Source organism: Fusarium mangiferae (assembly GCF_900044065.1).
Source record: "Fusarium mangiferae strain MRC7560 genome assembly, contig: FMAN_scaffold001, whole genome shotgun sequence".
In the NCBI taxonomy this organism is placed as follows: domain Eukaryota; kingdom Fungi; phylum Ascomycota; class Sordariomycetes; order Hypocreales; family Nectriaceae; genus Fusarium; species Fusarium mangiferae.
The window spans coordinates 3,303,220-3,329,954 of NW_024573921.1; the positions used below are offsets into that span (position 1 = coordinate 3,303,220).

The following is a 26,735-nucleotide window of genomic DNA, read 5'->3' on the forward strand; positions in this document are numbered from 1 at the left end:
TGCTACTGCTGCAAGCTGTCGAGAAACACTGGAGCAACTGAGCAAGCGGGGTGACTGTACATTGTAGACATGGAGCACTGCGACTATACTCAGGACAGGGCATGGGGGCGCAGGCTCGCAAGCGTGGAGTCGACATTAGCATCTTTTGCTAGGCACCTCAGTGCCTTGGCCTGAAAACTCCAGCATGTCCGTTCGCTTCTCTCGAGACCCTACCATCGTGGCGCCGATTCTAGGCTGGCGCATGAGAGTCACGTCTCGTGCCCGTAGCAGCCCATGTCAAGGTATTGAATAGCACTTGGCCAGTGCTGCTCGGCCCGCGGCGCACATCATGAGCCTTGTCGTTTCGTTGTTTTGCCTCTGGGGTCCAAAGTGCAGGGTTCACACAAACCTCGATGGCGTCGATGGCTACGGACGGGAGAGGAGACATGGGACCTTGTTCGTGTTTAGCGTGTGGATCTCGTTGCTGCTGGCGCGAGCGAGTAAAGTCCAACGAAGCCAAGACAAAAACAAGACCACCATTCAGCATTGCATTACCTTGGTGAGGATCTGGTGGGGAGTGGGTTAATAGCTGGAGGCGGCTTGGACATGAACTAGGATATTGTATGCATGTATCTAGGGACTCATCAATCTGCAACATAAAGCATAAAGCATAACCTGACTTGGAGATATGCCAGTCCATTAGCCGCTCGCCTGTGGTGCGACAGGCCGGCTCATCGTATCAGAAGCAAGAGGTGGTTGCCTTGCACCTTTGCATCTGAGGTTCAGAATGAATCCAGTGGAATGCATTGGACAAATGAGCAAATTGCAGTTCTGCTGCTGCAGTTGTGAGAGGCTGGATACAGCTACGTACGTATAGTATTTCGAGATTGCATATCGACAGATGAGGAGAACATCACTGATCCATTGGCCAACCAAGAGCCACTGACTGGAGGGACAATTGGCGAGCGAGCTACTGTACGAGGTACAGAGGACTGTCTTCGATATCGGATATCATGGACGTGCAGGCTAAGAATCCTTGAATGCAGGAACTGGGCCCTGATGCGCGCCAGCTACTGGACGAAGTATGGAGATGTTAGCGTATGTATGGAGAAGATGCAGCATGTAGGTCGAAGAAGCGATATCACACAATGTACAAGGGAGCTGAGCGGAAGACGGCTGATTCCTTCCGTGGCAATGAGATAAACTCATTTGAGGTAACTACGGGTAGGGAAGGTCCATGCTAAGATCAATCTTGATCTCGAGGCAAGTGCAATCGACAAGATGGGGGAGGAGCAGCACTAGTGAGTTTCTTCTATTCTCTTTGGGCAGATTCCTGTAGGTAAAATCATGGATAGTCCGGAGGAAAGTGGTGCAGAAGGTGCAGATAACCTCAAATCCGAGGTCCCTGTCTGGTCAACGTTAGCTTAGGTAGCAGGGTAAGGTAGTTGTCGAGGAAAGAAATGGTGGGGAACCCACCTTAGCACTTAGGCCTAGGTAATGTAATGCGCCTAGGTACCTATGTGCCTTTCCTGGTTGCATAACTCACGTCTTCTAATTTTCCTAGTTGATAATTGACATCTTGGTGGCTTCATCGAATTCGTGCTGAGGTACCTCGATAATGATTCAGATGTCACTCCCATCGTCTAGATAACAACCTGGTACACTCAAACATCCGTTGTGATGTTACGAATTCTTTTCGCTTTTCTTTATCGCCAACATGCACCTCCACATCAACCACCATGGATCAGCATGGATATCTTTCTCCGAGTCAAGTAATAAAGTCGCTTGAGGTGCAGAGAGGATTCCCGCGCCCTATCCACGCAGGAAGAGACAATGAGAGGACAGCCAGAGAGGACAGTGCATGTATGAAGTGGCCAGAGGAAACGCATCATCACATCACTTCGCATTGTCTCGCCTTCTCGAGTCGTCAAGATTGGATCCGCTCCGCCCATAAACGGCTGCCGCGTTGCGTCGCCTACCTCCAATGGAACTCGTAAGGGCCCGCGGCCGATTATGCTCGGTGGGAGGAAACCGGCCTGGAGAAAACAACCGACCAGCGGACACTACAAAACCGCAGATCGACCAGCCCGACAGCTAAACAGAGGCGACAGGGTTGCAATGCTGCGGATCCTCTTCGGCTTCGGCTGGCTGATGAGATTTACATTTTGAAAGACTCCGAGAAGAGCCAAGAATCTGCTTCTGCATCATCTCCGCTGGCCCCTTGTCTCTCTCTTCCAGTCATGATGGTTGTGTTACCTGCATCGGCAGCTTTGAGAGTCAGTGCACGGTGCAACGCACCAAAAGCCGATGATCTGTGGCTAGCTGCTATCTGTTCAGATATCAAGTCTTGGTGTAATATGACAGATGTCACTGTATGGATGGCTTGGTACAATATGCCACTACGCTGTCTATCAGAACACAGCCTTGTTTTGCTTCACTGCGCTTATGGCTGTTCTGCTTGGGAAGCGGAATTCCTGGCCGTTTGTGGCTGTTCTTTTTATGATTACCCCAGCAAATTACTGAATTCTGTTTCTTAGATTGGACCCCTCTTATGATGAAGCTGCACTTTTATGCGGTTGGTCCTCGCTGGAGTTACCTTGCTGACGATACGGGCATAGGGTCTGGAGGAGTCGTGCGCAATTGCAGATGGTAACTAAACCCGTAAAATCACACCATACCCGGATCTGCTACTTCTTCGCGATGCTCAAACCCACATGGCCTGCTGTTGGTTTTTGCTTGAGACAGGCACCACAAGGGTCTTCTGTGTAGTACCATGTACGACAGCCAAGAGGGTGCCACAACGCCTGGGGCCAAATGAACACCACTGGTTTGAGCCAAAAGAGGGAACTACAGACACGACGAAGGTCTGCTCAACTTGCATCCAATGCAAAAATAGCTCAGCACTACCACCTGCTTGTGCACATGCGGAAATCGATAGCAACGAGGCCTAGTGGCATGTCGGTCATGATATACTCCAATTGGTTCATCTTTGTCGACTGCACATTGTCCCAGTCCTTCGTGATCGATGATGAGCCGCAAAATGATCCGTCCATTCATTCTCCTACGCCTGGCGCAGAATGGGTCAGCCGTTCGTTCCTCATCGAATCGACTCCACTGTCAGCGAAGAGCCACTGTAATTGTTGCTCAGTCGACACTGGACAAACAAATCAAGCTCGCCAGATCCCGAGCCCATACCATATGCGATCTAGGCTCACAGAGGCTGGCGCGTGCGCTCTAGCATGTGGATATTATACGCACGTCTGTCCTGTTAGGAGCCTTCAATCAACTCCTAGTTATCAGCCAGCATCTGTTGGTCTAAGGTTGAGTCAAGTTCTACGCGGCGCAACGCAGCTCGACAGTTTCGGCAATAGTTATCGTCCTGCAGACTACTGCAGACCATCGGCCATATTTCTCGCTGGTTGGCTCCTGTAGGTCTCAAGTTTTGCTTGGCTATCTAACGTAGCAACTCAGAACATCCAATCCGAATAGCGTTGCTTTGGCCACTATGTTGAGACATAACTGTCACTCAGTCTGCAGCTGTTCACAAAAAAGGTGCTGCTGTGCTCCTACTGCTGCGCTTGAGGTTGCTTGCCTGCAATTCAGTCTCGAATGGCATCAAGAGCTCAAAGACAACTTACCATTACCTGCAACGCAACAGGTAGCAAGAGTGCTATGATTCAATCAAAGCCAATCGATAATGCATGGTGGGTCAGACCTTTTGTTTACAGCATTTTTCAAGACAGGCTCTCTCGGAGGGAGTCTGTCCATCAAGACAAGACTGCAGGGATCCCCACTGCACCCTGATCCTGATGCCACTCGTTTATTGTTGAACCCTCTCACATTTACACCTTGATTTGCCGCTATGGAGCCATTGTCATTTTCATGGGCGCATGCTCGAGGTATTTTTTCCCTCATTCGCAGATCTTGAGTAACCTCGCCACCATGCAGTGACAAGAAACGGCCCCGGGCGTTGTTGGTCCGGTATATAAAAAGCTGTGCCTCAAGAGAGGCCATATTCACAATGCGTGGTGATATCACATTCAAAATGTTGGAAGACGAAGCCGATCTTCATGCCATTATTCTTTTAGTGCTACGAAACTTGTGGAGGAGCCGGGATAACCCTAGCTTTACTCGGAGGCCAGGGTGGCTAGCTAGACAGACAGGGGAGAAACGCTTGAAGCACGGAGCATTTGCTAAACCAACGTCGACAGGGTTGAATCTTGACGGTCACATCTCCAAACCAAATAGACTACTTTTTCCTTGTCGCTCTGCAACGTCAACTTGGTCAAAATCCCGTCGTTGTACTGAATCCTCAGCCTCTTGTTCAATATAGTTCATATTTCCGCATGTTCATGTATAGATCAAATGACATCTACGTTGGCGCAACTAACATATTCGAAGAGTTTCCAGTCAAGAATTTATACTGTTGCATTCATTTATATGCACCTTAGCCTTGATTCGATTCAAGTGGCAGGCCTCGATGAAAGGAATACATAGATAAGAAGCCCAACGGCTTGACGGCCTTGGTGTCATTCACACGGCAGCATTATGCATGAGGACGTTTGTACATGTCAGTCAGCAGGAAAGGGCAGCTCGTTCAAACCATGGGTCGACGCATCAAGTATGAAGTCTCCATCGAGAGTTCCTCAAACAGGATTCTAATATAAGGTCGTCTACCAGATAGTGAGCTCGTACTCTCCGATGCGAAGCTATATTCGATGCCTTTATACTCACATACAATTTTGTCTGTCGCTCCTGGTCATCAAACCCCCATTGAGCCTTCTTTCTCGCATACTGCAAGACTTCTGTACTGACGTGGAGGCAGTTCTTGTCAACTTAAGCTTCCAATATAGGTAGTCAGATACAACACAAGTATGAGCCATGTTGAGGGAGTAGGAAGGCTCCTGTTTGAGACGGTAATTTGTGGGTGCAAAGGAGCCATTCGGATCTCAAGTGTCTGCCTTAAGACGTTTATAACCGCTCGTACAATGTCTCCGTCGGAACTTCTCTCTTGTGTCGTAAGCACATACATATATATTTCGTATGGACGGCTATTAACGAAGCTCTTTTGTTCCCAGATCGTACCGGGCCATGGCGGGGCATTGGCATGCTTCGGGGAAGCACGAGGTGCTGCCGGATGTGCTGTCGGAATAAGCATGCAGCAGCATGGGAGCTACCATCGTGGACTTGGTCATAACTGATCGATTTCATAGGTCAAAGCTCATTGTACCTGCACTAATGCCTTTTTCCCGCAGTCTACTATGGCGCCAAGTCACACATCACGAAATTTCGATATGGTGTTTTGCACCAGGAAGTGAAAGTTGGTGTATGAAATATCAGACGAAGCTGATACACCATATCCAAGATAAAAATCGATACTCCCGTAACTAGTTCCTAATACAGCTTTCTTTCCAGTGGTCAATAGTTCGGTAATATTCCTGGTTTAGGCCGAAGTTGCGTATAACACTTAGACCTCCGAATCCAGGTTCGCTGAATACAACATTTCCTCGTCCAAGAACACAGTCAACGCCCACTCACGAAGCCCGCAACGTCACAGTCAGTATATTTAAGCATATTGCCTCACCTATAGAGTAATTCTATCTATATTGCCGCTCAAGTTACCTGGAACCATGAACTGTAACATCTAATACCAACTACCCTGTACGCGAGAAACTCATATATAGAGCTCAACATATCCAAGGTTTCAACCAGGCGTCAATACTACATACACTGCATTGGTCTTGGAGCTTCTTCAAACCACAAGAGTGACTGTGAGTACGGTACTGTTAAGTTACTGGAAGGTCTATCAGGTTAAACGCCGGGAGGACGAGAAGTGTTAGATATGTCGAGCCGTGGCGATAACACAGCATGATCTACACAAACAAAGCTGAACCGATAATGAATCAGCACTAATTATACAAGTGTATGATCATTATAGCGGCCTTATACTTGTGTGCTCCAGTTTCAAGGAGTTTAATGCATATTGTGCTGAGGCAGAATACTAATGTAAGTTAAATAGAGATAAGACAGGCTAGGAACCCCGCCAGCACTTAATCACGAAAAAGAGCTTTAAAGCTATATAACATGCAACAACTATCCAAGGTCCAGGGCTTTGTTGAACACAGTAATGAGTGGTGGCCGTAATGGCAAAGCTGCATCGCTCACCCCATAGAACCCGATCACGGACCACTCAGGCAAGAGAGTTAAGGTTAGATGGATTAGGTCTCTAAGAACAGATAGTGGATATTTCTCTCTAGGACTACAATCTGTAAAGTGGCCTGTAGATTGACATTCGTTAGTGACATAGCTCCATCCTGATGGGGGACATGTTATTTGTTCACTCTGGGTTGACATAACCACTGTACGGAATAGATCCTATCCAATAACATTATAGCCATTCAGTGCGTAATATGTTCACATTCTGGCAGGTAATTGTGTCTAGATAAGCTTACTAGAAGTTGACTTCCTAATTTCATCGTGTGAAGCGGTGACCGGCATTGAAATTCAAGACCAGTGCAGCTCAAGATACAATCAATTTTGTGATATTCTATTCTTATATCAATAGATCTAAATGTAGCAGTTCCTTCTAAGCTTAGCTATGCGTGAAATACCACCGTCATTAGTCCAGACTTGCATATTATATCAGGGACTCCCCAGTGCACCTCATGAAACACCAACACCGAAAATGTTTCGAGACCAGACAGGTAACGTCGGCAGACAAAAGAGCCAAGGCGGGCCTTTCCGTGTCACAAAACATAGTGTCGGAGCTTCTCATGGGGGGCATCGTGTTTGAAGATAGAGTCATGAAGATGGTTGATGCGTGTACGTAGGACTGAGTATATACCTAGTCAATTCAAGATGGTTCAAGATATATTGCTAGATAGCATAATCAGCTCTCCCGTCCGGAGCTTACTGATATATATGGTCATTAACTACATAAAGCTTCGAAAGTATTGACGTTTTCGCTGGCCTGAACCTCGATGACTCAATGAGTGAGACTCCTGTATATAGCCGTGTCTTTTCAATCGAGCCTGTATTGAAGTCGTAGTAATACCATGTATACTATCTTTATACAAGCGAGGGCCTGAATGATTTGACTTTTAGAACTGCCGATATCTGATCATCATGAAACTTGTTTTGCATGTCTCAGATGTTTCCGGCGTAACTCACTGAGTTTCCAATTCGAACTATAACACGACTTGGTCTCCACAGCAAATGATAGTCAATCGCAGAGGATTACTTGTGAGTCCATCTAGTATCTAGCTGTGAGGTCATGGCCTAAAGATAATTCTTTAGCTGGTGGATACAAATGTCATTTTACTAGTTATAGTTTGCTCTTAGTGGAATAGCATCATAGTATGGAGATGGCCAAGGAGCTCCCCACTCCGAATACTATAACAGGGCAAGATGAACGGATCCCATGGGGAATGATATTGATATTGAGACTCCATGCTCGCGAGGCGTTTGGAGAGAGTTGCAGATGTTTCTGTATGTCTCAACCAACAATAAGCTACGGAGGCAGACTCGCCCACTTAGGACTGGAACCTGCTAAGAGGGTAACGTAATGCACAAGCAGAAGGCCACGTAATAGTCAGTTAGGAAGGCCAAATATCACCTAGGCGTAGTGGTAACTTAGTCTGACTGCCACTTCAACCTGACTTCATCACGAGAGACGAGTTGCGAATCCATTGAGGCGAAGGTGAGAGGAGAAGCGGAGGCGGGGGAGGGGTCCATCGTGAAGAGAGGGGCAATGAGGAGAAAGACGGCGCTATCGACTTGTGGCGCAAGTTTAAAGACGCCAGTTGAGGGACCCTTTTGAGGGGAATTTACACAGTAGTTGTGAGACCACCATGAACTGACGAGGCCGAAAGTCTAGAAGACCTTGTCTTGTATGTACAACATGTGGTGTTCAGCCGAGACTTGAGGTCGCGTGACCTTGGATTAGTTGACAAATGTATGGAATTCCAAGAAGGGTTCTTGAATTGGATGCCTCACTTGGCTGAGAATTGTCTAGCAAGTCTAGAAGTGATCGCCAGGAGACGACGGTTAATGGCGTTTCTGTACCTGATGACGAGGTGCCTGGTGGCGCAGTCTGGATTACCCTCCTCTTGAATAAGCATGAGAACGAGGAATGACGAACACACAGTTGTCGAAAGGGTAAAGGCATTGTTGAATATTGTCAATGGATTCGTAATTAATCTCAGGCAGTGTTGTTGATGATGATGAAGTGTAATCAAACTCAGAACTGTGCAGCGATAGATGCATAAGTTCCATAAACCACGTTTCCCGCTTTCATCAATAGTCAATTCCTAGTATGAGACAAAAAGGATCAGTGATGACATCGAATTGGACTGGCCTAGAGCGAGTGATCGACCACTAGTGCCAAGAGACAAGGGGTCGAGAGCCACGAATTCGAGGTCGGGACCAAGATAAGGAACGCGGGACAACGGGAGACGAGGCAATTAGAGAAGCGAAAGTATCAATTAATCGCGTAGTCAAAAGTTTGATGATGATGCTTAAAACGAAACTGTCCAGGCATCAGTGAATAGAGAGAACCAACCAACCTATAGTCGTGAACTTTAGCCGGTTGGTCTCACGGCGTTACAGGACCCGAGACAACCCCCCGCAAACAGAAGCGTTGCTGGTAGATCCGGATATGAAACGGGATGATGATGCTCATGTCCCGGGGGATCAACACGGATGAAACAGTACATGATGCAACGAGGGGGAACAGTTTGTGACGGATCTACCCATACAACATGACAGAGAAACAAGGCTGAAAAACAGTTGTAGGCCATGTTGTTTCCTTGGCTATTGCAAATGGATGCACTAGAGAAGGGCCGATAAAACGTGAGTGTAATTGTTAGTGGATGACTCGAGGAGAGCGAAATCACGACACACACCAAGAATCACAATATCAGAGTTGCGTGTGCCCAGAATCAGATTACATACCTAACAGTTTTATCCTTGCAAAGCTGGCGAGACTATTGGCGAACCAATAGGTTGGTTGAACCTTGGGAACTTCATTTCGCTCTGTCTTGGCTGCTCGCTTCCTGACAGAGTAATTAATCGCCCAATTTCGTCTGATCAGAAGCGTCATGAGTTTGATATTACGGGGTACATTGTAGGTAATTCTCGAGTCCATGAGGGGACAATCGCATGTGAGTGACATGTCCCTCGGAACCGCATTTCTTTCGAGGTCTTCCATATCTTGTCTTCTTTTCTTCTGTACACAACATTCTGTGCTTCAGACTTGAGCGCATCATCATCTGTCCCTACTCTTCCTATTGGACCGATACTCCCCTCTATCGAGACAGATACGGTCTGCTGCATCTTAAGTTTCCAAGGATTCATCACCCCCGCAAACGCCCCCAAATCTCACTCACGTCTATCTATCCGTGTCGTTATCTGCCACTACTCTACTGTAGGCTAGGTGGCCTTGCAAGACATTGATTGATTGATGTGAATATCTGCGACCCGAGCGCCTCGACCTCTCTTTGGCCTCTGTAACCCCCGCATATCACATCTCTTGTATTGTCTTACCGCCTCTCAACAACTTGTAGTCGAATACTACTGCGACTACCACTGTAACGGGACATCGGCACTCGATCACATCATCACAGGTTCGCAGACCGCAGACCGACGTTGGCTTGGCGATATCCACGGAACAAGATACCCTGGCCAATCCCTGGTCAGCGTCACAGCCTGTGGACGGAGAGGAAGAGTCTAGAGAAGAGAGGAGTGAAAAGGACTCAACAAGAAAGAACCCTCTCCACTAAACCCCACGTGCCAATGCGCTTGATGAGGCTGAATCTGGCCTAGAACGTCCTGACATTGGTTCAATCACCTGGCTTCGCTGCCACCGAAACCCAGTTTTTCTACCACCAAAGGTTAGAGTGTCTCTGATTGAAGAGCCTACTGTAGGTACAGTACCAGGCTGTAGGTATCCTTCCCATACACTGAGCTGATCTAGTGCTGAGTGATAGTGATTGCTAGGTAGAGTACAGCGGTATTTGACCGGTATTTGCCTCCTCCGGCCGCACCGCCATTCTCAAAGTCGACCTCCACTGCCTCCGCCGCTTTCACCGTCGTAATCTGCCGCCTCTTACACGGCCACAGGCAGAAGAATAAGAAAAGACACAGACAGAGGAGGTTTTACCGTCTCACCCTCCCTGTTTCCTCCTTCCCCTCATCTTTTTGACTTTCTTTCATTTGTATCATTCCAAATCAAAAACTCGACTCTTGTCTTGGCCTTGTCGCCGCATTAAACTCTGGTATTCCTTGGCTTGGGGACTCGACTCCAGAAGTGAGAGTCAGTACTTACAGGCTACCGCTACCGCTACCGCCGGGCCCGGACTCCTCCTTGACAGCAGTAACCCCACCCACTACGGAGTACCTACTCTCGGTTCTCTAGGACCTGGGAACACCCCTGATAGTTCTAAGGCCAGGCCTCCCCGACCCGACCTGTCCGAGTCTTTTCTCTTTCTTTGCGACATTTCCCTGTTGTTGTCGCTCGTCAGTTCTTCCTATCTTGTTTACTTACTTACTTGCATACGCTGGTCGTTGAGAGAGTGAAGAGAGTGTATCTTCTGTGAAGAACCCTTTGTGCGTGTGTGTTTGGAGGTGATTTGTCTGTTCATTGTACAACCTGAAAGAAAAGAGAAGTCAACTTCTTTCATGATGCTCTGAGATACGCTGGGCGTGCGACAGACTCCTCACCCTCCGCCTGCGCTGCGCCCGTATCCGTGCAACGGCGACAAGACGCCCAACAACACCAACACCAACAACACAAAACCCCTCGTATACCTCTTTGACACCCTCTGAAACCCTTTCGGGTTCTTCTTCAACCTCTCCTCTACACTATTGCCTGCTTTTTAATGGCAATGGCGCAGACCAGCAGTTCGTTACCGGGTCACCTACACGGTCACGGCTTCGGGCATGGTAATCAACACGGCCATGGGCATGCTAAAATAACAAAACCTCGCAGTCGACCTGCCGTGAAGCCAATCCTCAAGAAACTGCAATCGCACCACTCCCACTCGGAAAAGAATTCTCTCGATTTGGATCGCGGCTGGGACGAGCAGGGTCAATTTGGTTATTCCTCGTATAATGTGGACGGCGACGACTCGTCTTATACGGCAGGTGCATCAGCACTGCCAACACCTGCCGCCCGCGCCCGCGATGTCAGCTTCTCTATATCGGCCACGGATCTGAGCAATGGAGGTGTTCGCTCAAACAAATATTCGCACGGGCATGCTCGCTCTACCAGTGGCACTTCTCATGCTTCTATTGCGACTTCTGCGAGCGGCGGCAGAAACGGCTCCTTTGTGCATCCTTTTCAGCAAACGCCGCGCACCTCAACACCACCTCTCTCCTACGCCAACTCGCTCGCATCCCTGGACAATACCACCGGACCTCGCGATTATTCTCCCACGATAACTGAGAACGAAGACAACATCGACTCTCAGAGCCTTCAGACTTCGACTCGTGCCTATCATTCTGGTTCCCGGCCCCGCCGTCCCTCTCTTGCTAGTCAGCGCACCAGCTCGTTATCAGATGTGAATCAACCGCTGCGCATCACTACCAACGGCCGCGCCGCCCCAGGAATATCTGCGCGAAAGCCCCATAGCATCGTGACTCGCAGCCGATCTGACCTCCACCTTAACACAGGCTCAACCACTGCTCTCGACTCTGCGTCAAGCACCAGCCCACCTTCTGGTTCCTTTGTTTCACCCCAGATGATCGCTGCGTCTACATCTTCCAACGCTATGTCGCCACTCCGGAGCTCTCTCGACATGAGCGGTTTCCGCCTCCGCTCACGCAGCGAGGTGGACACTGTTACCCGCCAGGAGAACGTCCGCGAGGCCCGCCGCAAGTTTGAGGAAAAAGAACGAGCCAAAGAGGAAAAGTACGCCCGTGAGCAGATCCGCAAGCAGGAACGTGCAGAGTCTCGCGAAGCCCACCGCTTCAACAAGAATGGTCGCAAGGGCAGCTTTGGAACATCTCGAATCTCGTGTGATCGTGTGTCGAGTAGTACTGACATTCGGCCTTCGATCTCTCGCAAGACTACCGGCACTGGCGTGGGTCTGGGTTTGACCACCGAGAACGAGAAGGTCGACTTTGGTACCCGCAGCTACGACACTGTGCCTACAGGCCAGACACCTGGCGCTAGAGCTGACGATGTGCACTTTCAATCGACTCACCGAACCAAAACCACCAAGCGGAAAACCACCAGTGCTTGGACCGCTTTTGTTCTGTGGTTGAGAACGCGACTGCTCAAGCTTGGTCGAAGATAGGAGAATTTTACCAGCGAGACCAAGACCAAACTCAAGACTAAATTCTCTGGCCCAAAGAAGGGGTTCGTTGTCAGAACTCCCTATCAGCAATACCAGCCGCGACAGCAGACTAGCGCCTTTGACGCATACTGCTCATCACCATATACCCCTCGCCGATGAATCTACGAATGCTTTCCTCGGCAGATACTCGGCGAGCACAAATTTACAGCTAGCCATATCCTTCACTACGATACCTTGAATTTCACCTACAGGAAGCAGTATATCCCTCACTTCCCATTCGCCCACGTATAACGCACACGCACTCACGGCCTTTGGAGCAATGTGGCATGGAAACGAGCGAGTTTTCACGACCAGGAGGAACGTTATCTTTTGACATTTTATAGGCAAGGAGTTGGGGTTTACCACTTTGTTTTTTTCTTCTTCTACTTCTACGATTGGCATGCATGGTTGCATCAAGGGACTCAAGCTACGCGGGATGAACTCAAGAACTTTGTTCTTTGATTTGGGACGATTTGTTGCATTGTTTCTTGTTTTTTTCGAGTATCATTTCCAGCCCGGCTTGTACGGCTGTGGCATATCGGATGGAACGGCTTAGGCGCTTCTACCATAGAACCGGATCAAAACATGAACAGACATGGCCGGCAATTTGCCTCACTCACGTTAACGTTACGTCTCCTCCCTCTCTTGGCAAACATCCTGTGAAGTGGCACAGCCCCCAATTATTGTGACTCGAGTGTCGGGCCAAGAAGAAGACGAATCCATCGTACGTGTGAATCAGAGTGGCTCAGCTTTGCCTCCTCTGCTTCCCTTTCACATGACATTGATCAATTGCACATGACGTTCGTTTGCGGTCTTTGGCAGAGAGTGGGTCGGCTTAACGGAGATCCTAAGTGTGGGGAGGATTTAGTTGGACAAGGGTCTTGAAGGCATGGATCTCATGACCTCTTTTTGATGGTTCAGTGCTAAATTATTGCTCGAGTCCTATCTATGGAGACGTTAATCTGGGGTTATGAGACAGAGCGTTATTGCTGGAGATGAATGCGGATATTTGTCTCACTAAGGAATGAGGAGAAATGCATTTATGGGCATCACGAAGCAGTATTCGTAGAAGTTTGGTGATGAGTTTGCACCAAAACAGAGGGAGTACAATTTGTGAGGCATAGATATCAAAGTGATCATAATATACAGCAATAAACACATTTCCAGCAGTGAATCGCTACAGCTTTGGCCTGGCAATATCAACGGGCGTCCACCAAGGGTAGATCTTGGGCGCGTTCTTGTCCATGGTCCCCGTAAAATCCGGCTTCCTCTTCTCCAAGAAGCTATTCATTCCCTCTTTCGCATCCTTACCTGTGAACAAGTCCCAAAATATCTTGCTCTCAAGTAGATGCGCCTCCTCAGGCGACGAGGCACCCCTGTAGATCATGTCCTTCATTACCCGCGCGGAAACACCACTTACATTGGCCGCTATCTCATCCGCGATCTTGAGCGCTGTGGGAAGAACCTCTTCAGGTGCAACAATCTCGCTGAAGAGACCGTCAAAGAGCTTGTGGGTGGCAGGGTAGACAGCGCCAGTGGTGGTGAGGTGAAGTGCACGGCTGGTTCCGATGAGGCGTGGAAGGAAGAAACTGCTGCATGCCTCCATGCTGAAACCACGGCGACCAAACACAAAGCCGATCTGGGCGTCGCGGCTCACGACGCGGATGTTGGCGCCGAGGGTCATTGTGATACCCACGCCAACAGCAGAGCCATTGATGGCGACGATGACAGGCTTGTTGCAACGATACATGGGTAAAGTGACAATGCCGCCGGAGTCGCGATGATCAGCAGCGTCTTTGCCCAATGCATGCTCCTCATTGAAGTCCATACCAGCGCAGTACATGCGATTCTTGGGATCCGACGAAGTGAGAACTATAGCGCGAACGCGAGGATCAACAGAGAGTGTGTTGAGCGCATGGGAGAGCGAAGCCGCCATTGTGTCGGTGAATGCATTACGGGCTTCAGGACGGTGAAGCTTTATGACTATGACATGTGTCACTTCTTTGGAAGAGGGGGGATGATGGAAGAGCTGTAGGGCTGGGAGGTTGAGGGTTGCATAGCTGTCGGGAAGCGAAGGCGATGTCATTGCGATTCTTGGTATTGTGAGTAATAAACGAAGTATGGTATGAATGCGTGAAGCTGAGGTCAGGACGATGTTGATTTAGAGTGCGACGGATTGATTGGGCTTCTTCAGTTGAGCCGCGGAATGGTGACAGCGTCTCTTGACTTACAAGGTTGAGCCGAGGTGCAATCTAAATAAGCGCAGAAATGTCGAGTGAGTGTCGCTTGATTATCCCCGGTGTTGTATATAATTCCTAGCTTCTCAAGTAAGCAAAGAAGATTGTGAAAATGAATGACAGAGGAATGATAATGAGAGAGCATGTGAATGCCAATATCACATGAAAGGTTACTGGCCTTATTAGTTCGAGATCGTCAGTGTCATCGTTAAGCGGCTTGAATTCCGCCTACTGTTGTCTTGACGAGAACCAAAAAGAGCACTTATTCGAATCATTTCCACTTAAAAAATGTGAACGGGACCATTCTAAGCTATCTATTCGAACTTAACCCTCGGCTGTTCTCACATCTTTACTTTAAAGGTGCTTATTCTAAGGTCCAATATAGCCGTTAAAGTACAAATGGGTTTCAAAGTTATCTTTGAGTGTTGTATCCTGTTAATGTTTTCACTTACTAATAAATATTAATCCATGAATTATACACTGAGACCACTCATGCAGTATTTGGACCTTCTGCGTATTCAATCATCATATCTCAATAATATCGCTTATTACAAGTTCATCATCAAGCAGTTATTAGCATACACAGTACATCTTTCACTAGTCACACTGTAAGCTCATGACTAATCCTTGGTTGACCAGCCAAAAAAAACTCCGGAAGCCCAGATTAACCAGCAATGCAAAAGTCTCTCCACAAGCTCCAAGTTTTAGTTGAGCCGTTCTGACCAAAGACGCAGACACAAGAGAGACTATGCTGTCTCGAGTATTGAATCATGGTCTATCAATGGGAACCACACAAAGATGTGTGCTACCAACTCTATATCAATGAGCGTCGGTCCCTCGAGGATATCATGGTGCACATGAAGAATGTTTACCAGTTCACGCCGAGGTAAGTGCTCGCTCAGTGTAAGTGACCGCTCTTCTCGACTTGACTTACACGACCTATTTCAGCAAACGCGCTTTTCAAGTTCAGTTTAGTCGATGGAAGTTTCCTACCAAACAAAGACTAAAACACAAGGATGATCGACTTGTGAATCGCATCCATGAGCTTTGGAAGAGAAATGTCCCTCAAAATGAAATGCTACGAATCCTGACTGATGAGGATGGCTTTGACATCAATTCCCGTGAACTCATGAGAGTGCGTGCCCGCAATCGATGGCTTCTTAGAGTTCGAAATGGTGACCGAGCAAGATCTGGTGGTGATGCTGAGCCTGATGATGAGAATCTCGAGGATGATACTTCACTAGACGACAGAGACGTGACCATTCCACTGCCTGACCAAGAACCCAGAGATCTCAACCAGCCAACAACATATGCTCCTGAGAACCCAACGCAAGAAGATCCCACCTCTGTCCCAACAACGCCCAAACCACGCAAGATTAGCAAAAGACAAAGTCGAAGGAATCGTCAACATCTCACTGAATCAGAACACATTGTCCGTTTCCCATCTGAAATGACCCTGAACGATTCCAAACAAGCCCTCGGCCTCGATGCGACCATTTACGCAGAGGCTCGCGGGTGTTTTGCTCGAATCTGTCAAGAAGAGTCCATCTTCAAGAAAACCCAAGCTGGACCAGGAAGATGGGACTATGTCAAGAACCGCCTGATCCATGAACGTCCACACCTGCAACAGGCCCTTTGGCTTTCCAAAGAGGACCTCGAGAGAAAGCAGCTTGCCTTGGACGTTATTTGCACTGACGTGACCAAGCGTTTACGCAACCAGGATACCAGAATGACTCTCGTCGATGCAAAGAACGAGCTAGGTCTCAACCCAGAAGAGTCTCATGAAATCCGCGCTGCTTTACATGAAGTTCTATGCGATGCAAAGTTTACATGTAAAACTGATGGAACACCAGAGCAATGGGAAGAACTGAAGAAGCGATGGCTCGAGAAATCAGAACGTATGAGGTCAATTCCCCTTCATGGAAACGATGAATCATCTCGCCGAAAAGTTAAGGCAGTCGAGATCGTCGCTCGAGATGTGATCAAGAGAAGACGCGACGAGAAGAGATCCAAGACCACCAAAAGTGGCAAAGCTCCCAAGCAGAACGAGTCACCAAAGCGCAAGTCTCAGAATGACAAACCACGAGATACTGTCCAGGACTCGCAACTCACTGAGGCCCAACCAAGCATATATCAACAACAAGCCCAAAGAGCAACAGAGACCCCCCATGCCTTCGGAATGTCAGAGAGGGGAGCCCCAGGGTCCAGTTCACCTGCGCATCCGATGATAGACCAGCCCATGGATGACAATGGGTATGAGCCTGTCCATGAGCCAGTCGACTCACGTATTGCCTATTCAACAACCGGACAACTACCAGCACCACAACGGCCAGGACAGGTACAATTGCCGGCTCTGGGCATGCCGACTTCTCAGGCTGTCCTACCCCAACCCCATAGAATGCTGGGCTCGTCCGCTACCAACACCGTGTCCATGGACGCTCAGTACGGCTCATCGATGTACTTGGGGAATCAACCACAGGCAAACTACATGCAGCAGCAATACGTGCAGCACCAATTCTCGGCATCGGCGTCTAATACAATGTTCTCGCCTGTGCCTTCAGTGCCTGCCGTACCATCTTCTTTTGCAGTATTCATGCGATTGCACCCTACTTCAACATATCCAGCCAATGCCAGCCTGTGGATATCTACAATGTCTTCACAGTCAATCCAAGAGCTACGACAGGTCGCGGTTGCTAAGTTTCCCGGAGCGATGTGTGTTCGTATCGAGGGCATCATTAAGGACCCCAAGGGCAACGAATTACCCCTTCAGATACAAGGAGATGATGAGTTGGCAGCCTATTTTGACCATATGCAGAGTGGAACACCGACTTTTACTGTTCAGCTTGTGCAACACGGCAGCATATGATCACTTCTTGTACCTTTGAATCCGAAGAGCTACCATGGTACTTATGATAACAATGACAACAAGGAAACGGGCGGACGGAGTTTCGGGACAATACACAGCATATGATTGGCAGGCTTGATAGTTTTCTGGGCGTCGGGATGGAAGCATTGGGAGAGCGGACTTGGTCTCCGCGATATTTTTTGGGGAATGCGGCTGAGACTTTCATCAACGGCGGTGGCCAATCTCCGAAGATCTGACGTCTCGGCTATTGTAATTCATTATATGGATACGTGAAAGCATTCACTGCTTCAGAACATATAATACAGGATAAAGACTTGATTCGAGGTTCATTGGAACAGGATTGGTAATACATGATAGTGAGACTGGCCGAGGCCGGCGGTGACGTGCTTTGATGTGATAATTGCTCTTCAAAGTGCCCCCTCTATAGTCAATATTGATCCTTGAAATCACATTGAGCATCCACTTTGGTCAGTTTTTCAGCCATCGATAGATCCTATCTTACAAGACTGAGTGAGAAGCTCCGGGCCCGGCCGGTACGGATCGGTATCGTAGATATGGGAAGACGGACATTGCACAGCGCGACTGCTGAATTATACCGAGGAAACAATAACGAAAAAGGCAAGTATAAGAGGAAATAGAATAACACAACCAATGAGAATTAGACAAAAGCCTCCACGCCGTAGCAGATCTAATCGAAGCCGATCTCAGGGCCTGAAGACGTCCGAAACAAGGCCCCGTGGTGTGGGGTTCGGGAATTATAGTGCGGTATTCCAACTCCGTCCTAACAATTTTCCATTGCCGTCGACTTCAACACTTAAGCTCGACATCGACGTCTCCTCGTCGGTTAATTCCTATCCCGACACACTCCTACAGCTTCGACCAGCTCCTCTACACCATTTTACGACCTATATATCTTAATTACACCTGCTACTGACATTCAACCTCGCCCCGCGCACAAGCTACATCGCAATGGCTTCTCTTCAATTGCGCGCTCAGCGTGCTGCTCTCCGGAGCTTGCGGACACCCACCACAGCTAGTTGTCGAACTACGAGGTTACCTGCTTCTTTCTCCCGCTCTTACGCTACCGAGATCGAGCCTGAAAGGCCGAATAAGAATACCCCCGCCCGACAGAGTAACGAGACAAAGGTGGGAAGGACATTCCAAGGACAGGTCATGGGCAGTATTGGATCTCGATTAAGGCGTGAGCGGGAGCAGAGAGAGAAGTACGAGGAGTGGCGCAACATGACAGACCCTACAAGGAACTGGATGGTGACATTTGGTACGTTCAACCACTCCTTTAAAGACCAGAAGTCTAACAAATGATAGTCTTCCTCTCGGGCGTCGGTATCTCATACTGGCTTGGTACATATTGGCCAAGAGACCCCGAGCCCACGTCGACACTACCCCTCAACAAATCCAAAGCTCCCAAGCACAACACGAAGCTCGAGAACATGCAGGCTGCCTGGGCCGACTTTGTCAAGATTGTCGGCCAAGAAAATGTCAGCACCGCCGAGAACGACCTCGAACACCACGCTACATCCAGCTGGTCCTCTCACCAGGCTGGCCCCGAAGACCGTCCGTTTTGCGTTGTCTATCCTTCAAGCACTGAAGAGGTGTCTGAGATTATGAAGGTTTGCCATAAGCGCAAGATTCCCGTTACAGGTTATAGCGGCGGTACCAGTCTCGAAGGTCACTTTACACCTACCCGCAAGGGCATCTCCATCGACTTTGGCCGTATGAACAAGATTATCAATCTTCACAAGGAGGATCTAGATGTCGTTGTCCAGCCCGCGATGGGCTGGGAAGCTCTAAATGACCACCTGGGGCATGAGGGTCTCTTCTTCCCTCCTGACCCTGGCCCTGGTGCTATGATTGGAGGAATGATTGGCACTGGGTGCAGTGGCACCAACGCCTATCGCTATGGTACTATGCGCGAATGGGTTCTCAGCTTGACTGTCGTTCTTGCTGATGGTACTGTCATCAAGACCCGGCAGCGACCTCGCAAGAGCTCTGCTGGCTACGATCTCACCAAGCTGTTCATCGGTTCCGAGGGTACTCTTGGCCTCGTGACTGAGGCTACTCTCAAGGTTACCGTCAAGCCTGAGTCTACCAGCGTCGCTGTCTGCAGTTTCCCCTCGATCCGTCATGCTGCTACTTGTGTGAGCAAGGTCGTGGCCCAGGGCATCCCCGTTGCTGCTGTCGAGATTCTCGACGACAACCAGATGAAGTGCATCAACGATGCGGGCATGACATCGCGAGCTTGGACAGAGGCAGCAACACTCTTTTTCAAGTTCGCTGGAACTCCTGCCGGTGTCAAGGAGCAGGTTGCCCAAGTGCAGGGGCTTGCCAAGCAGGCTGGCAGCAAGACCTTTGAGTTTGCTAAGAGCCAAGAAGAGCAGGACGAGCTGTGGAGTGCACGAAAGGAGGCTCTCTGGAGTACCACAGCTGTCAAGAAGCCTGGCGACCACGTGTGGACAGGTGATGTTGCTGTACCCATGAGCAAGCTACCGGATCTGATTGAGGAGACCAAGGAGGACATGGCAAAGAGTGGCCTGTTTGCTTCTATCGTAGGACATGTCGGTGACGGCAACTTCCACACCATTCTGCTGTACAACGATGCTCAGCGTGCAAAGGCCGAGGCTGTTGTGCATCGCATGGTTAAGAAGGCTGTTGAGATGGAGGGTACCGTGACGGGTGAGCACGGTGTTGGACTTGTCAAGCGGGATTATCTCCCCCATGAGCTTGGCGAGTCTACAGTTGACGCGATGCGACAGGTAAGAATATTGCCCATATATTGAAATGAGCAGCTTGCTAACGGTCATTGTAGATCAAGAAAGCCTTCGATCCTCTATGCTTGCTCAACTGTGACAAAGTTGTGCGGGTACAAAAACCCAAGAAGGGAGAGGTCGACGAATGGTAGAGAGTTATGAAATACGCATGATATGGGAAACGGATAGGAGGAAAAGGAGCATGATGATACCTGGCGTAGCGTGTACGATGTAGTAATAGATGGCTTGAACGGCAGTCACAGAGACTCGTCATTACAAAAGCTTGTGTATAAGATCAGTTTAGCAGAAGCCTTGACAAAGTTCACCCTTGATCCTTTTCTACGATGGTGCATTATTGATTCTTAGCAGTTGATGTAGTTGTTAGTCATGTGTTGCACTCGGAAATGTACTCTCTCTCTTCTTCTATTGCTTTCAAAGTGCTCAAGGCCGGCCCTATGACCTTCGGCAACCGCACCTAAGTTCCAAGTCAGTATAATTGTTTGCATTTACCTTGAGTTCATATTACTTATTAGGGTTTTATTGCAGTCAGCTCCTAGATGGCACGGGCTGCCTGCATAACTATATTGTGAGTCAATCTTTACATGAGACTTGAGTCAGACTTGTAAGGATATCGAGAAATTCCTTCTTCCCCCAGATCCTATCTAAGATGCCCGAAAACATACACACCTCGGTTGATCCAGCGCAATAAATGATCATATCGACAGTAAAAAAACAGCATAACTTGAATACCGAGGCTATAGCCTTACTAATGGGGATCTGTTTCCCCATAGTTGTGCCTTTCCAGTTACTTTGGGCACCATGAAAGGCCAACTTGCGTAGATGAAATATAGGAGTACAACATACACTTCAGGACCTTTTACTACGGGATATCGATAAGTATCTCGTGATCTCGGAGTGTGACTTATATAAGGCTGATAATGGCCTGTTCCTTCTATGCTATAACGCAATATACTGGCTCACTGGCTCATAGTCTGATCCACCATCTTCTTACTAGAGAGTTCCTTGGATGTACTTCCTTCAATTCAACATTAGCAAGAGCCTCGTCATTGTATCACAAAAGATAGATATTTCACATACCGACCAACCTAGTATCTACCATGGCAAACCGAACTGCCCTTGTTGGTTGATCCCGGCTTGAGTCTGAGCCTGGCTCGATCCTGGAACATGGCCCAAACCCAAACTCAAATTCTGACTCTGATTCTGACCCTGATTCTGGGTTGAACTAAAAACCGCACTCAGCATCGGATTCGCAGAAGTCAAAGGTAACATACGGTTGATGGTTGCTAGTCAGAGATCCGATATTCCACTGCTGGAAGATCTGGTCCAATCGCGCTCTGATAAGCTTGACGCGCTTCTCGCGGAGACTTTCGAGTGCATCTTTGCTCTCGAGAATACCTCTGTTGACCTCGTCGCTGAGGGTGTACAGAGCTTCGAGTTTGCCCTCGAGCTCTTTGATCAACTTCCGGATGGCTTCTTTGTCGACTGGCTCTGTAGTGTTTTCCTTTTCTGTGGGCGACATGGTGATTTCTTGGTTGTGAATGAAGAATGAAGAATGAAGAAGAGAGATGTTTGCTGTAGAAAGTTGTATAAACTGGCGAGGGGAAGCGAGAGTGAAGAGAGTTGAGGTTGGCAGTGAATAAAGGCAGTGCATTGAGCAATGTAGTTGTGGAAGCTCTTGCCTCCCTTGATGCACTTTCCGGCATCTCGTGCCTCGTTCATCAAATTACTTAGGTAGGCAATGGCAACATAGTAAAGAGCAATACAAGAATAAAGACCTGTCAATATAAATTCACAGGGAATCTAAGATCATATGCACAAAGGTATCGAAGCAAACGAAAATGAGCCATCATATCGACTCTTCCCAAACACCATATACTGACTCCCCCAAACAAAACCCAGATGTGACACCGTAGATCAAAACACTGTGACAGTGTTGACATGCCCATTCTTCAAAACTTCAAATACCAGCCCTGGGAAACCATACAGCGTGGTCGTGGAATCACCGTTTGTTTCTGCTCTCCTTGCGCCGCTCTCCTCCCACCCTCCCAAGAACTCACAACTACTGCCTGGACTATCGCCCCAGCCACGATTAAGAACCATGCCGCGTTGTCTTTGCTTAGAGTCGCTTGGTGGGAATGCAGATGCCCATGCAGCATTCATACGGTCCTCTATTTGTGGGAAAGGCGTTTCTGAATCTGTCGGTCCGTTGCCATCATTTAGAGAGTCCAGGTAAGCGATCTCCCAGCGACAACGGCGATGACGATTGAATTCGTATGAGCCAGGTATGTTACCATGTAGAACCAGCTTTGTGGCTACTAATCGATCGGGAGAATGGGATATGATGCCGTTCTGACCTCCTGCTTCGCTGCCTAAGCTACCAGGAGGAGCTTGTGACGGGGGTACACGAGTCGATATTAATATGTCGAACCCAAGATAGAAATAATTATAGAAGCATTCGCCGTTTGTGTTAAGACCGATCTGATCATCGACGGCTTCTTCATTGTCGGACGCATCAGACCCCTCGTGCATGGAAGACTGATCGGTATCGGTGAGATCTTCAGGTCGGCCTATATCAGCAGCATCTGGACGACCTTTGGCGTTGCTTGCGGTACGCATCTTATGAATAACCATTTTCTGATCATTCTTGCGATAAATGGCATTCGGAGGCCCCAACTCCATGAGGAGATCTTGAGGTGTCGTCTCGCCAAGGGTGATCCAGAAAGAGTTGCTGGTCCATTTCCTGAAAAGCTGAATCTTTCCAGCTCCATGTAATCGAACAAGCGAAATTTCGTCGGGGTAGACATCTTTACCTCGAGGAATCACGGTGGTTGACTTGATGCTGGGCAAAATCTCAGTCCAAAGAGTCGGTCTAGCATCAGCCCAGGAATCACCACTAAAGATAGCCATCGAGGTTGCGACTTGACTAGATGCCGATGCGAAAGTCGACACTACGTCTTTCTCGGGCGAGTACTCGGAAGGATTAAGTGCGAAGTTAAAGGCAACACCGGGATAGGACAAGACATAGATGCCATTATCGTGTCCACTAGATGGCGGAATAAATTCACCGGCGTACGTAGGGCCGAGAAGTTTATGGTATATATGTCGGAAAGTCGGTCCTGATGTCGAGTCGCCTGATGAAGGAGATCCAGGGGTACCAGCAGATGGTTTTACAAGATCTCGCTCTTTGAAGGTAATGTGATTCTTGGTAAAGTCGGTAACCTCGACAAGACGCAGACGCTGTTCGGGGCCGTCAAATCTTAATCGTATGCCATTCCCAGGGAGTTCGACGCCAACGGGTTCGGTGACAGGTCGGTCAGGGGAGTAAAGTAGCTCGATCTTCTGGAAGCGTTGGGGTTCAGCTTTAAGACGGGTAAGGACATCGTGAAGAGTTGCGCCGAGGACTGCAAATACGTCAATAGATGTTACCAAGTCTTCTGATGTTGTTACCATACCTAGGAATCCTAGTGCTCGGCCAGGATAAAGCTGCGCGGTAAAGAGCGACATGTTGATGGTGATGATGTTGTAGATACTAGGTAGCTTATCGCGAAGCTATCCCTGGAGGGGTTGAGCTGTGTAAGAGCCGAGCTCCTAGGAGAGCTTTGTAGACTGTATGTTGCTGACCATGGATGAGTCTTTTGTTAGGAGAAAGATTTAGAAAGCAAGGCCATGGAGAGTTATGAGATCAAATCAAAAGAAAACGGTCACGGCCCCGGTCACGGTGTCTGTAGCTGTTGGAGTTTAGCTTACCTATCGAGTGAGGAGTGACAAAGATGCCATGTGATGCGATGCTGTGATGCGGGGCACTAAACGCACTAAAGGGAGGTACCTACGGAGTAGTGAGGTAGTTTGGGATGACGTAAGGCAACCACATGGTCTTCCATTAGATGCTGTTCGTCTTGCCTGAGGACTTTATTGTTTTAATCATTCATTCAAATTGGTTCGTTGTTCGTCTTATTTGACCGACCCGTCCCTTTGGTCTATATGAATTCTGCGTCAGACGCGTAAATGCTTGGGTATTCAATGTGCAAGGATTAGTCACTCTAAACAATGGACGCTGTATCGCTTGTGACGGCGTCTGATTCAAGTGATGGACGAATCGCGGTCCAATGAATTGAATTCCGCTTGAGTTAGTGTGATTGGTCTTTCCGTATCGAAAAATCGACTGCTCCATGCAAAAATAGATTGTTCCTGAATACTTTCTCTAGTTTCTCTTCATGATCGATCTTTTACGAGCCTCGGCAAATGGCATCTCATTCATGAACCTTGTGTGGGGTAGCCTAGGTTGGCGTTCTAGGGGTCGTAAACAGCAGATGCAGCCTAAGCTCAGCTTAGCTTAGGAAAGAGTTGAACCTCTTATTTATCTCCAGACCTGCTCTATTAGGACACAACCCTTTGTTCTTGCTGCTGCTTCTGCCATTTATATAAACTCTACAGGTCTCCTTGCCCCAGAATCTTTCCTCAGACTAACACAATCGCGGGCCCGAATCTTCCACCATGGCCCCCTCCGACTTTGCCGACTATCCCAAGCCTGTCGAGGCTCCAGCAGCTACATACAATCCCACAGTCGAAAACAACCCTACATTTCGAGGCATTCCTCTCGTAATTGGTGCTGACCTGTGAGTTTCATATCCTGTTCCTCACATCCTTACCAAAGCTAAATCTTGTAGCATCGCCAAAGTTGGGTTCCTTCAACAATATTTCTGGGATAATGCCCACTTTGGCACTATCAAAGATATTCCTGCTCTTGATGATGTTCCCTACAGGTTTCATGTAAGCGGTCATTACTCCATACCAAGTCCCACATAGCTAACATCCTCAGCCTACCGTAACTCCCCTGGGCCCTACAGAGCCTATGCTTGACTTTGAACCCGCGCTACTCAAGTCCCAGTATGCAGATTCCAAAGCACGCTACTACACGGCTAGTGACTACCATGAGATGTACAAGTCAGGTCAAGTGACACCTCTTCAAGTCGCTGAAGCTCTCCTCCCCCAAATCTCCAGACCAGATGGAAAGTATTCTGATGGCTGGGTTGATAACCACGGCAAAGATCACCTAGTCCTCGAGGCTGCCAAAGCATCAACCGAGCGTTATGCTGCTGGCAAGCCACTGGGTGTTTTGGACGGCGTGCCTATCGGTGTCAAGGATGATACTGATGTTAAGGGTTTTCATAACCACATCGGTATGAAATATGACCCCTCCATTGAAACCTTCAAGGAGCAGAAAGAATCGTCGTGGCCAGTGAAGAAACTCCAGGAAGCCGGTGCTGTAGTCATTGGAAAGAATGCTATGCATGAGCTTGGCTCCGGTGAGTCCATATACAACGTCTTTCTAATACAATTACTGACCTTGATCAGACACCAGCGGATGCAATGTAAGCATGGCCCCCTTGTACAAGACACCACTGACAAATCCAGGCTGCACAAGGAACACCCACCAACTGGCTCAACAAATCCTACTATCCTGGCGGTTCTTCCTCAGGAGGCGCATCCACTGTCTCAGCTGGTGTTGTCCCTATCGCCGTTGGCACGGACGCGGGAGGCAGTATCCGTATCCCTCCCACTTTCAATGGCGTCTACGGACTCAAGACCACACATAACAGAACTATGTTTATGAATAACACCATGTGTATCACCGGTCCTATCGCCGCTACTGTATCAGACCTGACTATTGCCTACCGCGTCATGTCCCAGCCAAACCCAGATTGTCATATTCAAAGCCGCTTTGCTCGCTCTGACCCACCGCCGAAGGGCCAGAAGAAGGTCATGGGAATTTACCGTGACTGGTGGAACAAGGCTGACCCTCGTGTCAAGGAGGTCTGTGACAGGGCGGTCAATTACCTCGCCAACAAGTGCGGTTATGAGATCATCGACATCACTATCCCATACATCCCCGAGGCGCAACTTGCACACAGTGTTGTCTGTATCACTGAAATGGCCGAGTCAGCCCGCCGACGAACTCCCAATCCCGCTGACTGGCTCTCCCTGGTAGGGCCCGCTAACAAGGTCGTGATGTCTGTCGGTACCAGGACTCCTGCGGCTGATATGCTCAAATATGGTGCGTTACGAGAGCTCATCATGCAACATCTCGCCTACTTATTCCAGAAGCACCCTGGCCTTCTTATCATGACACCTACAAGTCCCTTGATTGGATGGCCTATTGTCCCTGGTGACCAAGCCTACGGCATGAGTGATACCAACACGACCATTCGAAACATGCTCTACGTCTTTTTGGCCAACTTGACCGGCACGCCTGCGGTGTCAGCTCCTGTGGGATACGTAGATCCGGATCAGGGTGAGGGTAAGGTCTCTATTGGCTTGATGGCTACAGGAGAATGGGGTAGCGAGGAGCAGCTCTTAGCTTGGGCAGCAGAGGCAGAAGAATATCTGCATAACGCTACAGAGTCTGGCCGCCGTCGACCTGATGAGTGGTTGGATGTTGTGGATCTGGCTAAGCAGAAGGCATAAACCCGTTGTATTAAGATGATGACTCGCTGTTTTTCACTTACATCGCAAAATGAGAATGGAACAT

At 48.7% G+C, this 26,735-nt stretch overlaps 8 protein-coding genes across 8 annotated transcripts; 5 read left to right on the forward strand and 3 right to left on the reverse strand.

Moving 5' to 3' along the window:
- Window positions 1-2,793: 2,793 nt before the first annotated feature.
- On the forward strand, window positions 2,794-3,411 carry FMAN_01542 (uncharacterized protein; the record flags this gene model as incomplete). Its single annotated transcript, XM_041820134.1, has 1 exon — window positions 2,794-3,411. One exon carries the CDS (start codon window positions 2,794-2,796, stop codon window positions 3,409-3,411), a length of 618 nt encoding a protein of 205 aa, XP_041676883.1.
- Window positions 3,412-10,862: 7,451 nt separating this feature from the next.
- FMAN_01543 (uncharacterized protein) lies at window positions 10,863-12,275 on the forward strand (the record flags this gene model as incomplete). Its single annotated transcript, XM_041820145.1, has 1 exon — window positions 10,863-12,275. One exon carries the CDS (start codon window positions 10,863-10,865, stop codon window positions 12,273-12,275), a length of 1,413 nt encoding a protein of 470 aa, XP_041676884.1.
- A 1,216-nt stretch (window positions 12,276-13,491) lies between these two features.
- Window positions 13,492-14,400, reverse strand: FMAN_01544 (uncharacterized protein; the record flags this gene model as incomplete). Its single annotated transcript, XM_041820157.1, has 1 exon — window positions 13,492-14,400. The coding sequence occupies one exon, from the start codon at window positions 14,398-14,400 to the stop codon at window positions 13,492-13,494; it is 909 nt and encodes a 302-aa protein (XP_041676885.1).
- Window positions 14,401-15,321: 921 nt separating this feature from the next.
- Window positions 15,322-17,417, forward strand: FMAN_01545 (uncharacterized protein; the record flags this gene model as incomplete). Its single annotated transcript, XM_041820168.1, has 2 exons — window positions 15,322-15,437; window positions 15,500-17,417. 2 exons carry the CDS (start codon window positions 15,322-15,324, stop codon window positions 17,415-17,417), a joined length of 2,034 nt encoding a protein of 677 aa, XP_041676886.1.
- Window positions 17,418-18,386: 969 nt separating this feature from the next.
- On the forward strand, window positions 18,387-20,337 carry FMAN_01546 (putative D-lactate dehydrogenase (cytochrome); the record flags this gene model as incomplete). The annotated part of the gene is made up of 3 exons (XM_041820179.1): window positions 18,387-18,696; window positions 18,744-20,191; window positions 20,245-20,337. 3 exons carry the CDS (start codon window positions 18,387-18,389, stop codon window positions 20,335-20,337), a joined length of 1,851 nt encoding a protein of 616 aa, XP_041676887.1.
- A 961-nt stretch (window positions 20,338-21,298) lies between these two features.
- FMAN_01547 (uncharacterized protein) lies at window positions 21,299-21,725 on the reverse strand (the record flags this gene model as incomplete). Its single annotated transcript, XM_041820190.1, has 2 exons — window positions 21,299-21,428; window positions 21,478-21,725. 2 exons carry the CDS (start codon window positions 21,723-21,725, stop codon window positions 21,299-21,301), a joined length of 378 nt encoding a protein of 125 aa, XP_041676888.1.
- A 395-nt stretch (window positions 21,726-22,120) lies between these two features.
- Window positions 22,121-23,710, reverse strand: FMAN_01548 (uncharacterized protein; the record flags this gene model as incomplete). Its single annotated transcript, XM_041820201.1, has 2 exons — window positions 22,121-23,607; window positions 23,659-23,710. 2 exons carry the CDS (start codon window positions 23,708-23,710, stop codon window positions 22,121-22,123), a joined length of 1,539 nt encoding a protein of 512 aa, XP_041676889.1.
- A 990-nt stretch (window positions 23,711-24,700) lies between these two features.
- Window positions 24,701-26,671, forward strand: FMAN_01549 (uncharacterized protein; the record flags this gene model as incomplete). Its single annotated transcript, XM_041820212.1, has 5 exons — window positions 24,701-24,822; window positions 24,874-24,976; window positions 25,026-25,512; window positions 25,562-25,578; window positions 25,622-26,671. 5 exons carry the CDS (start codon window positions 24,701-24,703, stop codon window positions 26,669-26,671), a joined length of 1,779 nt encoding a protein of 592 aa, XP_041676890.1.
- Between the last annotated feature and the right edge of the window lie 64 nt (window positions 26,672-26,735).